Below are 14,145 nucleotides of genomic sequence, written 5' to 3' on the forward strand. Positions count from 1 at the left end.
GGTAATTTGATGATGAACATGGGTTGATTGAGAAAAGAGCTCACGTGCCTTGTGGAACCAAATTGATTAGCTTGCTCATAAAGAGCTGCAGTGGAGTTTTTCTATTCATAACCTGCAGTCGAGCCCCATGTGGCTTAGCATTACTAAAGTCATTAGTCACACACACACACACACACACACACACACACGTTCACCAAGTATAACACACACATGCGAACACAGAGACATTTTGGAAGTCAAATAGTGAATGACCTTAATGCAGAGAAAGAGTATTTAACAGATTATATCAACCTGGGCCCAGTCAGCCATTCATAAGTTGGAGTAAAAGGATTTTACATATAAATGAACATCAACCCAGTTCACACAATACCTAAGAGGTACAGTCAACCTCTCTGTATTTCTCAGTACACCTGCGTTTTAAATCTGGAGTCTGTGGCGACTTTCCCGCTCTGAGCACCAGCAGCGGTTTATGTCAACCAGTGAATTTGCCAGAGCTGAAGAGGATGTTCTGTTGTCTATAGGAACACTGGAAACACATCTGGAAGGTCAATTAAGCACAGCACAGACAGCTGCATTATTTCTCAGATGTTTATTATGCAACATAGTAGAAAATGCTGAAGGTTCCTTAATGAAATACATGGGTAGGAAACTTCAACATGTTGTACTGTGTTGCTCTGGGGACATATTAAAAATCTGGGAAACAACATGCAGGTGCCTGTAGGGTGTTTAATTGAGCCTCCACTAGGGTTGTCACAAGAACCGATACTTCCGGTACCAATTCGATACCAACACGCAAAAAATACATCGACCTGCTTTTTTCTGGAACCGTCAGAACCGAATATTCAACTTTCCCGCGGCGAGCCGTGTCGATTCTTGGCAGAAGTGACGGGGGCAGTGTCTGCGTGTGAGCAGCACAGAGCAGTCAGCGGCGCTGAAGAAGAAAACCTGAGATAATAACAATGGCTTCAGCAGGTGGGAGCGGAAGCACAACACGTCAGCTCGGTGACGAAACAGGTACGAAGAGTCGCGAGTGGAAATATTTTGCATCGGAGGCGGATGAATACGGAGCAATTCTAGACACAAACAAGCCGACATGCAAACAGTGGCTGGTGTTAGAGGTTTTAGTTATGTGAGATCAGGCTCCACACCACTGTAGTTTAGTTATTTATCTGCATATTTATAAGATGTTTTTTTGGACATTTTTTGCCTTTATCGACAGGACAGCAGAGAGTGACAGGACAGGGGCAGAGAGAGAGGGAATGACCCGCAGGAAAGAGTCGGGCCGGTTGGGAGTTGAACCGGCGCTCAGCTGCTAAGAGCATCCGCTCATGTGGTATGCGGCCTAACCACTCCGCCATTGGGCTACCCTATTTTTTTTTTTTTTTTAATTGTGGTATTGACTACTGAAATTCTGATATTGTGACAACCCTAGCCTCCACACGTGTTTATGTTTAAATTAGGGCTGTCAAACGATTGATTTTTTCTTAATCGCGATTAATCACATTATTAAAATTGTATTATTTGGAATTTCAGAACAGTTTTCTCTTGCTTGACAACACATAACCGTCAGTCTGTCTGAACTCGAAGCTAACGTTAGCATGTCTGATGTGTAATTATGAAGATGTCTGATAATTTATTAATCCGTAGATGAGCTCTGGGTATACAGCCCCTTGGTTGCCCAAGCTATCCCAAGATTCATCGCTCGCTGGTAAATAAAGCAACACCAACAGAGAGCCTGAGGATCATTTTTGGATTAGTCTTGAGTTAGGGGCGGAGTCAGGCACTGCCAATATGGCGACGGTGGAGCAGCTCACTTTGAAAATTAAAACCCCTCAACAGAAACCTGTGGGTGATGCCACAGAGGCTATGTCCAACTTTATCTACAGTCTATGTTTGTAACGCAACGGTAAGGGCTGGCACAGCTGCTGACGCAAAGTGAAAATCCTCTGTAGGCCAGGTTGATCATTTTCAAAAACAAAAATCCTAAATTAATTCTAGTCTAATTTCTCCTGAGTAAAGGTTGAATATTTATTCAGCCTAACCTGTGCAGCCCAGCTAACACAATGTGGATTAGCAAACAGGACAACGTTTAAAACCATACTGATCTAACTGTAAGTCCAACTGTCCCCTGTTCACACCGTTAAGATGATCTTTGTGAGCCTCCTATTTTCTGCTATGACATTGTTTTTTACACCCGAGTTCCTTCGTTGTACCATGAACCAGGTAAAAGGTCCTGTAGTTTCAACTGAACTTACTAGGACACTAAAAGGTGCTGTTAGTAGCATTAATTACAGCTGCTTTCCCACTGGTGTTTAAACAGGACAGAGACAGTGTTCATATGGTTAGATACACCTGTGCTTTCTGGTATAACAAGTTAAACATCTGTCATCAAACATGTCTGTTGGTCCTGATGAACTCCTGACACACAAACGACAGTCACAACTCTCTTTCAACTCACTCTCTGGCTGACTTATTTCAATAAAAAAATATCATCCGAAGATATATGACAAAAAAAACAAAACAACTTCCATTAAAAAAACAGACAAATAGCTCCACTGCTGCTCCTAAAACCACCATCTCTCACTAAACAAGATACAACATGTGAACAAGCCATTCAGCATTTAGCTCATGAAGACGTCTTTGGAGTTGTTAGTTAAAGAAGCTGTATGCTAACAGTTTCCCCCTGCTCTTTGTTCTCAGCTAAGCTAAACATCCTGGACCTGTCTTGGTTTATTTAACAGGGACAGGACACATTTTCTGTCTGACCAGCACCTGGAGCACAGCTGCTTTGAACATTGGTGAAGACAGTAAGCAATGCTGTCAATGTACCAGAGTTAGCCACAAGGCTATTACTCAGTCACAGTCCCTAGGGAAAGGATTACAGTCATCAAGGATGCACAGAGGTGAGACTGATCATCTGACTCAAAACAATGAAGAAGGGTGTTTCTGTGAGACTGTAGATCAGTGATTGACCAGAGATTATTACTGTGCTAATCTGAGATGAGCTGCTGGTGTTTTCATCAGGGAAGATACTTGTTAGTTTAACTGTGATATTGTCTTCATTCTGTCCTTGGATAAAGCTGTTTGTATGGTGCTTTCACCTCAGGGTAACCTATAATGTGTATCTGTATGTGTGTGTGTGTGTGTGTGTGTGTCTTTCTGTATGCACTCCTGTTGTGCAGAATTGCTACAACTCAGATTGGGCCACGACTTCAAATATTGCCTGTGTGTAACACAGCTGAAAGGGTTCTGTAGCCCTGTGTGTCTGACTGGGTGATGAAGAGATCCTCTTACAGCTTTCATCAAAGATAAGCGGGCCATCTCACACACACACACACACACACACAAGCTCTCTCTCTCTAAAGAGGCCAAACGGAGGAGTAAAGGATGCCTGTGGCCACGCAGCATGACTATCACAGTTGATTGATGAACAGGTTTTGATTGTGGGTCGGTCTGTGTGGTTTTGCACTGGGAGGGGCTGGGTGGGATCTCTCCAGCCTTTGCTGATGTTAGAAATGTACCAACAATATCTGTAGCAGGGGTTGGTGCCAAATCCTGCCGTACACTGTTCTTAGCTGTGTACACGTAAACATTTATGGAGTCTAAGAGCAGCCAGGTCCCGTCGTGCTGGTGTTCACATTCTTCCTACCTTTACCGTGTTAAAGCACAGTGGGGGAGGATTTATTTGCCACTTCAGATGTTTTATCTCAGAACCCAGCGAGGTACCAGTAAACAGGGCATAAGGACCGGTATTTTAACTGTCCGAAGCACATGGTCCAAAGCACAAGTGATTTCAGGGCACGGCCATATCCACGTTTGCTATTTTAACGGCAGAAAAAACAATCGCTGCACCAGGCACCTGGTTTTAAAGGTTGAACTTAGTCTCTTAATGAATCATGGGAGTGTTTTTGGTGTTACATGCAATAATGTGATGTCCCTCACTTGTCAGTAGCTTTGGATAAAAGCATCTGCCAAAGGAGTAAATGTAAATGTAAAGCGATCAGAGTAAAAAAAGGAGCTTGCACCATGGTGGATTGCTATTATAATGGTGCAGTGTGGCAGTGTTATGTAACACACAACACGCAACAAAGAATGCTCCCACCTTCTGGGCTGTATTGTAATGTTCCACTGGACTGATCCGAACACCAGAAGCACATCTTCAGCATGCTCTACTTGTGTGTAATAGGCAGAATGTGCGAAAGTTGTGCTCCCGCCTGTGTAGACGCATGTTACTCTCTTGACAATCGAGCAATCGCTTCCTGCTGCATCAAGACAGCAATGTGCCAACAATGCGTCTGACCACACCTCATTTTAAGACCAATGGATGCTCAGATGGGTGCAAGTGTATTTGCTACTTAAACAATTCAATTTCAATTCAATTCAATTTTATTTGTATAGCGCCAAATCATAATCTACATTATCTCAAGGCACTTTACAGGGTCAGGTCAAGACCTTACTTTGTTACAGAGAAAAACCCAACAGTTCCCACAAAGAGCAGCGCTTGGCGACAGGGGGGAGGAAAAACTCCCTTTTAACAGGAAGAAACCTCCAACAGAACCGGGCTCAGGGTGGGGGGGGTCTGCCTCGACCGGTTGGGTTTAGGAGGAGATAAAAAGGGGGGGAGGGGGGAGGAGAGAGGAGAAAAGGGAGAGACAATGTGGGCGTTGGATGGTAAAATGACAACTGCATCTATAACTATGACACTCGGGTTTCACTTTGTGCCGGGTGTAAGATCAGGCCCCAAAACTCCAACTTTGTTAATGTTTAGCAGCACAATCATCCAGTGAAGAAGACAATCAGGAAGTGCTTCAGACTGTAACAGTGTTGCATCTCCAGGTAACAAGAGTGGCACTTATTCTAAACAACAGGACTGATGACCACAGTGATGAGGCTCTCGACACCGAACAAGACATTTACATTACATCACTGCTGACATGACCACCTTTCAGCTTTCGTGCACTAACTGCCACTTTTATGTCTTTTGATGTGAAACATTTAAATGCTGCTATTGTTATTGGCTGTGCAGCTCTCTGCAGCACACCTCCTCTGAGTGTCACTGTTTTATAACAGGCAACCACTCCATGTCATGAAGGACTGTAAATTGAGTAGCACTTAGACTGGTACTTGCTTTGCTCCAACTACTTGAAGCAGTGCTTGTATCTTTTTCTAAAACCGTTATTAGTGCACCTCTAGATGTTATGCAGGCACCTCATTCAGCTCTTGGACATCTTAACCTTGAACTGGAACAGAGCAGACACAAAGAAATGTGCAGAGAGGTGGAGAACAAGTATGTTCAGATTGCAAGTCGGTGTCACTTCTTGTTTTAGTCGAGAGCATTTTTAACATATGCAAATTAGCTCAGTTCAAATACTTGACACCAAAAGTACATATGAATATTTCACTCATCTGTAAGTAAGATAGAGTGATGGAGAGTCACTGAAATTACCTGAAGAAAATCTATATGCAAATACGCTGAAAATATGAAAATATTTGAATTGATTAACACTTTTTTACCCAGTTTTACGCACAGGTCAGTGCTGGAATTATGGATAATTAAATTAGACCTGAACTCTACTGAAAGCAGCCAAGTTTAAAGGTCCAATATTTCACACTCTTCCTGTGTATTATTTAAAGTGTTGATATCATAACAAGATATATTTGTGGTTTTAAGAACCAAAAATATTCTCAAAATCTCAAATCTCACTTTATACAATATGGGACCTGTGGGAGCGTGCATGTGTGGTCACCACTGTCACATCTATGTAGAGACAGTACTGTTGATGTTTATTAGTTAGTTCTAATCTCTAGTCTTTCCTGTAAACAATGAGCCCACAGGTCGTCTGTCAGCAGGTTGTTATGACCTATAGTTAGGTTTTGTTGCTAGGCGACATCTAGTGGTTGTAGTAATGATGACAGGAGCAAAGAGAAAAATGTGGTGACGTAGTTTATAGAGCAATAAAGTCCATGTCAGGAGGAGGTTGGGGTGGATGGATGAATATGACGCAGGAGAGCGGTGTTCGATTCCCATGTGAAAGTAGCAGTTTATGTTGTTTCTATTATCCATGACCGTTCGCTGTTATTATTGTAACCATGACAACAAACATCATCTAATGTTGAGGGAGTATGTATTCTAAACGCAAATGTTCCCAAACCAAGTCATGAATGTTATCATAGTAACCATGGCGACCAAGATCCGATGCACCTGCCACCGTAGGGGCCACTACTTCAGGAGACGGGGGCCCTCTGGGTTGTATCAGAGGCTTGGACCTGGTGGTTTGTACCAGCCGTTCTGTATGTGTGTCGCTTTATGTTTCAAGTCATTAAGCAAACTTAAACCACAATCACAATCATGCTCAGTAATTAACATGTTAATTAAAATGCTTTAGAGGTTCTTTAATGTTTGCTGTTTGCATGAATGTTAATCCTCGTTCTCCTTGTCCCCAGACTTCATTGCTCAGCTAACTGGCTGTGGCCCCAGCCTCATATGGTGGAGTAAGAAAGTGATGAAAAATTCCTTTGATTAAGTGTCCATGCATTCATACACAAGTGAAGATGAAACCATGTGCCACTGTGAATGAGGTCTTTGTAGAAGAAATCGAGGGAGAGGGAGGAGGAAAACGGATCTTATGGTTGTAATCACAGTAAACAGGATAGGGCTCTGTGACACACAGTGTGTGTGTGTGTGTGTGCCAATAAGCTACAGTATGTCTCCATATATGTGCTTAGAATTGAAATCGCCCAATCAAGCAGAAACAGGAAACATCAGGCTGTATAACCACATTCACAGTGCGTTGCTGTATAAGACCACAGGCTTTAGGAAGCTCCATGCAGCTTTGTGCTCATCCTGGCAGCATGTAACATTTACTGAAGCTTAACGGTGTAAATGTAAAGAGAGTGTGAGCGGAACATGAAGTGAAACTTTCATTATTAACAATGTGACCTGACGTTTTGTGTAAGATCAGTAACATAACGTGTGCTGCCTCTCCTCTTATTTCCATCTCCACTGTAAGTTATACAACATGAATTATGTAACCCATGATGATGTGTAATTTATTTATTTCACTCCCACTTTAATGATGTGTCACATCAACATCAACACTACAAACTACTTATTTTTAATATCAGTCCTCATCAGACAACCTCATATATGTTTGTGCATGTTACTCTCACATTGTCCATGTGGCCTCAGAGTGCATTACAGAGATAGTAAAAACTGATGTAAAAACTAAATATCCTTTCATGTTTTGGTTTCCTCCTGCAGACTGTCAGTAGATTAGGGACTTAAAAAGGGGCAGAGTTCATCTTGAGTGAAGGGTACTCTAAGACTCACTCAGAGACTCTCTGTGAGCAGAAGTCAAACAGATGAAATGCCTTTGCTTCCTCTTGTCAGCCGCAGTGACTATTTTCTGTTTCTTGTTTTAAATCACAACTGAACCTGATTGTTGCATCTTTAACCTTTTTCACCTTTAATTTGACTGAACTGTTAAAATCTTTTTAAAAAGATTGAGCTCACAATCTGGAAACATGTTTGCTGTCTAAAAGATTCCAATCAGATTCACCTCAGTCTAGTACAGACACAGGTCCAGGGTGTGTTCAACCTGGCTGTGGAAGCAGGGGGAAACCAATAAAACATCCTGAAGGAAAACTGGAACTTCTGTTCTGTTCTGTTCTTGCTAAACAGTATGTCACTCACATAACATGTCTAAATAAGTACTGTCTAATATTATTATTTGACATTACTTTTTTTAGTGGCCACAATTTACTATAAAGCCTCAGACTTGAAGACCTTGTCCTGATGTGGCTGTAATCACAGCAGGACACAGATATTTTGATGTTTTTTAGAAAGCAGAGATTACAGTTAAGACATTGGGAAAATGTCATTAGAATAAATCGCTGGTATACTTAGCGCACTGCTACAAGTCAGCTACAGCTACAAGTTCATGGGAGTAGTAGTGCTTTGCATAGCAATTAATACATTCTATTTAAAGGTCCCATATTATAACTTCTCCTGAGTTTTATCTGATGTGTTGATCTCCATCAGAAGACATATTTGGGGTTTTAAGAACCAAAAACCATTTCAGTGTAGTTTTACATGTCTTCCCTCAGGCATCTCTCTGGAGCTCCAGTAAAAACAGGTCAGTCAGCCAATCAGAAGAGAGTATCTGAGCTTCTCTTCCGATTTTTTTTTGTTTTCTGAGTGATCTAATAAAAATATTTAAGATTTCAGGTAAACACTCAGAGAAACCAAATCCTGCAATGTTGGATGGTGGGTCCAGATGGGTGGGGCTTGGGGTGTGGCTCAGGGCGGTGACTGCTTTGTTGTGACATCACAAAGTTCCAGAAGTCCTGACGGCTGGTTTTAAGGCTCAGTTTCTGAATACAGGCTGTGTGCATTTCTCTGTGGACTGAGGCTTTGATACTTTCACAGTATTAATATAGAACCTAGACCTGCTTTATAATCAAAAAACACATGGACATCTACCTTTAGACTGGATGGAGCTTTAAATAATGAAGAGTTCAACAGAAAAATTAAAATAAAGGTGCAGTTATTTTAGAATATCTAAAGTAGTATAATTTTATTGAGGCTAGATTTAAAACCATAATTGGGTTTTTTTTTACTCTGAATTCTTTATCATACTCAAACAGAGAATGCAGCTGACTGATAAAGACTTCACTTCAGATGTGTGAACCGATGATTACGAAACATCAGTTATCTTTGTGTAACTTTGCATAACATCAACAACAAGTGGGAGCTGAGTGAGTGAGTGCTTTGTACAACTAAATGGGGCAGTACTTTATGCAAAACATAATGCAGGCAAAATGCAAGCCGTGCCTGAGAACAATCTGGATGAGGTTTAAAGTAACTGTATATCCTATGTGTTTAATTAACATAATGTGTACGTGTCAGGACTGGGTCGAGTTAACATAAGTCCACACAGAGGTGAAACTCATTTGTTTCAGTATACGAGATGAATACATTTCCTTAAGTGTGGGGGTGTAGCTTTAATAACACTCAAACATTCTTCTCCTGTGTTCCACATGCATCTATCCATCACTGTGGCTCAGTAAATGTGAGCCTGCCAGTCACTCAATGACCCAGAGGTAAATGAACTATCATGGCTGATGGGAAACGATGAGCAGCAGGAGGAAGGTGTTCAGGCTGAGCCACAGTTAAATGGAATAAATTACCACAGGGAGAGGAGACTGGAGGTAAAATGACTCATGTAACTCAGCTGCTGCTGTGTAGGTTTTGTTCAGCTTTTCAATCTACACCATCACCTGTGTGTTGTGTGTTTGGATGTTGTTGGGTGTGGAACTGGAGAGGGGTTATAGGCCAGTTTAACAACCGCACACATTCACTGATTTCTGTCCTTAACCCACTCAGCTGTAGCTATGGCAGCATGTTGAAGAGGGTGTGTAGGAGGCATGTGCTGTGTGTGTCTGTCTGTTGTGTTTTCAGCTCCAGTTCTCCTCTTTGCCTTTTTTCCTCTGCCGTCCTTCCTCCTCCTCCTCCTCCTCCTCTTCTGTGTTTCCTGCCAACCCTATAGATCTGCTCACAGCAAACCTGTCCCACTGCTGCGCTCAAGGACGTACTGCAGGAGCACGCTGCACGCTGTGCCAGGACAACCCACACACACACATGGCACACGTATGTGAGTGCGGTTGTGCGTGCGTGAGTGCGTACATCTAGGTGATGCACCTCTCTCGTATTCGACCATATGGAGGTGTGCCTGAAGAAAGGGAGGGGACAAACCCTGCTAGGACAGTTGACACAGCACAGATGCTAGGCCATACACGCGCACTTGGAAGTACACAGAGAAACACGTGCGCATGCACACATACACACACAAACTGCACAATGTGTGGTGTTGTTTGAGTGGTAATGAGGCAGGAGTGGGAGGACGGCTGGTGTTCCTCCCACTGCCTTATGCTAGGGGAGTTACCAAGCTCGCCGGTGAAATGACAGAGAGCTAACCCAGACCACACACACACACACGCACAAAGAGAAGAAAATCAGTATCCTCTGAGCATACGAGCATCGCTGAATATCCCTCATTTATTAACATTAAGAATATGTCACCATCCAGGAGTAATGTGAGAATATTGGACCAGTTTAGTGGGAAAAGAAAGAGATAGCACCAGACGCAGAGTGCTACAGTAATGTAGTACAACATGTGCTACTAGAAATATTTTTGTAAAAACAAAACAAAAAAAATACCCTGATGCACATGTTCCTTCTTTTAGAACTCAACATTTCAGATCAAGCGCATACAATTCTGCTTTGAGTTCCTATAATTAAGCATTTACATATCATCATGTAATCATTATGTAATTAAATGGTGATGTCTTAAGACCTCGAGGCAGTCTCATAACTTGAGAGTTTCTTTATTATGTGGTAGCTGGTGGCATCTGCGTACAATTTAAAGAATAAAAAAATACTAAAAATATGAATAAAAAATAGTTTGACAAGGAAAATAACTACACAAGTAGAACTGTGAATAAATGAGGTGAGTTTCAGTGCGGTTTTGTCCCATTTAGACCCAAGCACAGTGCCAGAGAGTCAGCCCTACCTTTGGAAGCCTCTGTGCCATATGGCCCACTGGCGTTCTCAGTCAGGTCCGGCAGCCAGGCGTCTTTGACCGCTGACTTGAAGACGTGGCGGTTATCCAAGCTCTGAATGGGCCTGAAGTTGCTGCGCAAATACTCCACTGACTTAACATGGTCCTGCTGCTCTGTGGTGAAGATGGAGTAGAAAGCCTCCAGCTGGTGGCGGCAGGGAGAGCGAGCGAGGCAGAGACACGGAGAGAAGAAAGTAAGGACGGGAAGAGTTAGTGCCAGGCAGATCTCACATCCTGTGGTAACTTTGAGTTGGTGATTTTTTTGCATCTGTCCTGCAGCAGTGAGATGCCACTTTCCCTCGCTCCTCAAAACACACAAGTATCAGAATGCACAGCAGACATCTAACTGAAATACAAGTTGAGAAAAGATGAAATTTTAATGATCCCCATGAGGAAACTGGGTCACTGCTGCAGCAAAACAAAGGCTTTTACATGAAAACACAGAGGGGAAGGGGAACACTGGAAATACATGACTAATAATCCCAAAATATGTGGAAAGCAAAATATCACATTTTAAATAGTAAAGACAACATTAAAACTGATCCAAGCTATAAACAAAGTCACTTCTCCAGCAGCGGTGATTTCAAATCTCCAAGATGCGGTTCAGTATTTTGTTTTCTTAAGGGAATAATTTGACACTTCTGGAAATATGCTCATTCTGAAATGAAAGGATTGACACAGATCTCATGTCTGTAGGTTGAATATGGAGCCAGAGCCAAGGTGTGATTGGCTTAGCTTAGTATAGAGGAAGTGGGGAAACAGCTGGGCTGCTTTATCCAAAGTTTTCTGCAAACAGAAATGTAAAAACATGATTTAAACTTTGTGGTTTTAGGGGGGAGTTGAGTACTGTAATTATGTTTTGACAAACTCTGAGAAGTCACTGCTATATATAAACTCTAAAATCTATCAAGTCCACTGAAGTAAAATGTGACCTAAAGTAAACCAGCTTGTGAACAACAAAGAAACAAACAACGTTTGAGGCAAACAACATGTTTTAGCTAAAAAGCAGGTTAATCATGGTGTCCAAAGCCGATACCCCTTCCACAGCAAGAATCCACAGATGTGAACGTCACCATATATAGGACTGTATGAATGTTGCATATTCAAATAATTCAGAAAATACTAAGATGCAGCTTCAGAAAGTCACATATCCAGGCTTTAAGCCAGACTATTAAATCAGTGGAAAGCCAAGCGCTTGCTCTTTGACTCAGTGAGTGAGCGTCCTTGTGGCCTGCATCTCTGAAGTGCTGCACCAGGAGACACTTGTAGTTTTGGAGTTCTGATTCTGAGTCTGTGTTTTGTGTGGCCAGCATAAAGCAGTCACAGACACACTCCAAACAACACTACAAATGTAGAGCTGGAGTTGGCCAAGTCCTTGAAATAAGCAGTGCTTTGATGAACACATTGAAACAGAGTACTGTTGTCACATTATTTGCATAAACTGTGTGTGAACCAGCTCTTGCCACCGTCGCCAAAAAGACCTGTCCCCTCTGCAGTCTAGAGCTGCTCAATCCAGCCGAGTTCATGCCAGACACATGATGAATTATTGAAAGGTCTGAATCTGAGGGCCAACTGCAGCCCAAAACCACCTACCTCTGCTAGAAAGGGCTGGTTCCAGATGCAATTGGCCCAAATCTGCAACAATCCAAAACCAGGCGAGTGTAGCAGCCGTGCGTGGGCCAAAGCAGCTCACATTTGATTCTCTGAACCGAACTCTCACAACTCTCAGTCAGAGCCTGGGTGGACTGGGGTGACTACTTGGGTTGTGTTTAGGAAACTAGAAAGAACCTCTGGAATGATGGACATGACTCCACGAAGCAAACAAATATCACAAATATCACAGCCTCCATCCTCCACACTGTGTCAGCGTTAAAGAAGAAATTACTTTCACTGTTCCCAAAGTGGTTTTAATCTGAATTTAACTGCCGTCAAATCAAGCTGTGCACATTTTGTACTGCTCTCGTTTGATGTTGAAGTTGGCCTCTTCCTGCATGTTGCCATTTGTCAAATGCGTGCTGTGTGGCAAGACGGGCGACCAGACATGGATTTGCACTGTGTGAATGAAGTGTCATCTTTCTGCCTGTGTTGGCAGATGGATACTCTGTACAATGTGTTTGGAAGCAATGCACTCAGACAAACAGCTTGTGTGCAAGGGAGTGCTGGGAAGGAGAGGGGCTGCTGAGAGGCAGATTTCCATTTATAAAGGTAGATGTCTCAGAAATGAAGCAATTCTTTCTGTGACTCTTTGTGCTGTATTGACTATCACAGATTCTAACACAAGGAGCCTGTCTAAAATTATAAAGTGACTGACCTTGATTTATTATTGTGAGTCTTATAGATATCCTGCAGAGTTTCTGACCTCTAGTTGTGCCATGGAGCAGTTTTTTTATGAGTGGGTCCCCATTTTTTTGTCCAACCTACTGTAGCTGTTCTTGTGGCAAAAAGCTCCTCCACAACTTCAGCACTCAGTTTGAATTAATTAACTTATTCCCCTCAGTGTTTTCTTTATTTTTAAAAGCCTTGATAGCACACTGCTCCCAAATACAGGAGCTACACGCTCTGTGCTGCATGCTCATGCCCTGAGAGGCAAGTGAAGAAAAACAAAATAATTCACCTGTTTCACAGATGATATCAAAGACCTTAAAAAAAATCACTTGCTTTTCAGCTTCTCGGGGCTTCTGTAGAAAAAACTTTTCCAAGTAAAAAAAAAAACAAAACAAAAAACATATTGATTATTTTTGCTGCTTTAAAGGCGCCTTCAGACTGACTGAGGCTGCTTACAAAAGTAAATGAAAACACATGAGTGGATTTTAACACAACCTTTATGCAGAAAATGTTAAAACTAAAAATCTTCTCCAAATCCATGGTTGGTGCACATATTGGTAGCTGGCAACAGGTAACATCTGAGCAGTTGGTGAATTGGGTGTTTGAAGAGAACAAACACAGACTGGACATCGTGAGAATCTAAGGGTGTACAAACTGAGTGTGAAGCTTTCATGGCAATCTGTCCATCAGATTTCAGCATTTCTTGTGTATATACTGGTAATTTTTGCCTAGCGGTTGCACTAGACAAAGTGTGTATACATTTGGATTTAGGTTCGGAGAATATTCAGACCTAATGTTAAGACAATGTGGACAGTAGGTATTGAGTGTGTGATGCATGGATAAACTGAAAAACAGCCCCATCCTTAGACCCAACCTTTTGCAAGGGAAAAATAACAGTTGATGAGGAAGTCAGCTTTTTTCCTGCGATCAATGTGATTGTAGCAAACCCAAATCCCAAGCCCCCCAAGCTGCTGCAAAACAAATGTAAAATGCCCATAAAACATCAGCCTGCCAGATTTGGTGACCAGCTTTAGAGGTGACTTTCTCAGATGATGAAAGTCAGATGTGAGCGTCAAAGCAAAGGATTAATTAAAAAAAACCCAGTCTGATTCCACTGTTTACCAAGACGTAGTAAACCCTCGGGGTTTAGGCTGGACAAAAACTGAGAATGGAGGTAAAGCAGCATGATGAAAGAATACAC

General features: G+C 42.2%; 1 protein-coding gene across 4 annotated transcripts in view; it reads right to left on the bottom strand.

Annotated features, from left to right (window-relative positions):
- Window positions 1-14,145, bottom strand: part of LOC139630080 (receptor-type tyrosine-protein phosphatase gamma-like) — a 454,916-nt gene that overhangs the window by 55,930 nt on the left and 384,841 nt on the right. For all 4 annotated transcript variants that reach the window (XM_071493181.1, XM_071493178.1, XM_071493179.1 and 1 more), the window contains one exon: window positions 10,572-10,764. In XM_071493181.1, coding sequence (XP_071349282.1) covers window positions 10,572-10,764 — 193 coding nt within the window. The remainder of the gene's footprint in view (window positions 1-10,571; window positions 10,765-14,145) is intronic.

Source organism: Trachinotus anak, unplaced genomic scaffold (assembly GCF_046630095.1).
Source record: "Trachinotus anak isolate AG129_WGS33_773 ecotype Australia unplaced genomic scaffold, CSIRO_AGI_Tana_v1 ptg000013l, whole genome shotgun sequence".
Taxonomy (NCBI): Eukaryota; Metazoa; Chordata; class Actinopteri; order Carangiformes; family Carangidae; genus Trachinotus; species Trachinotus anak.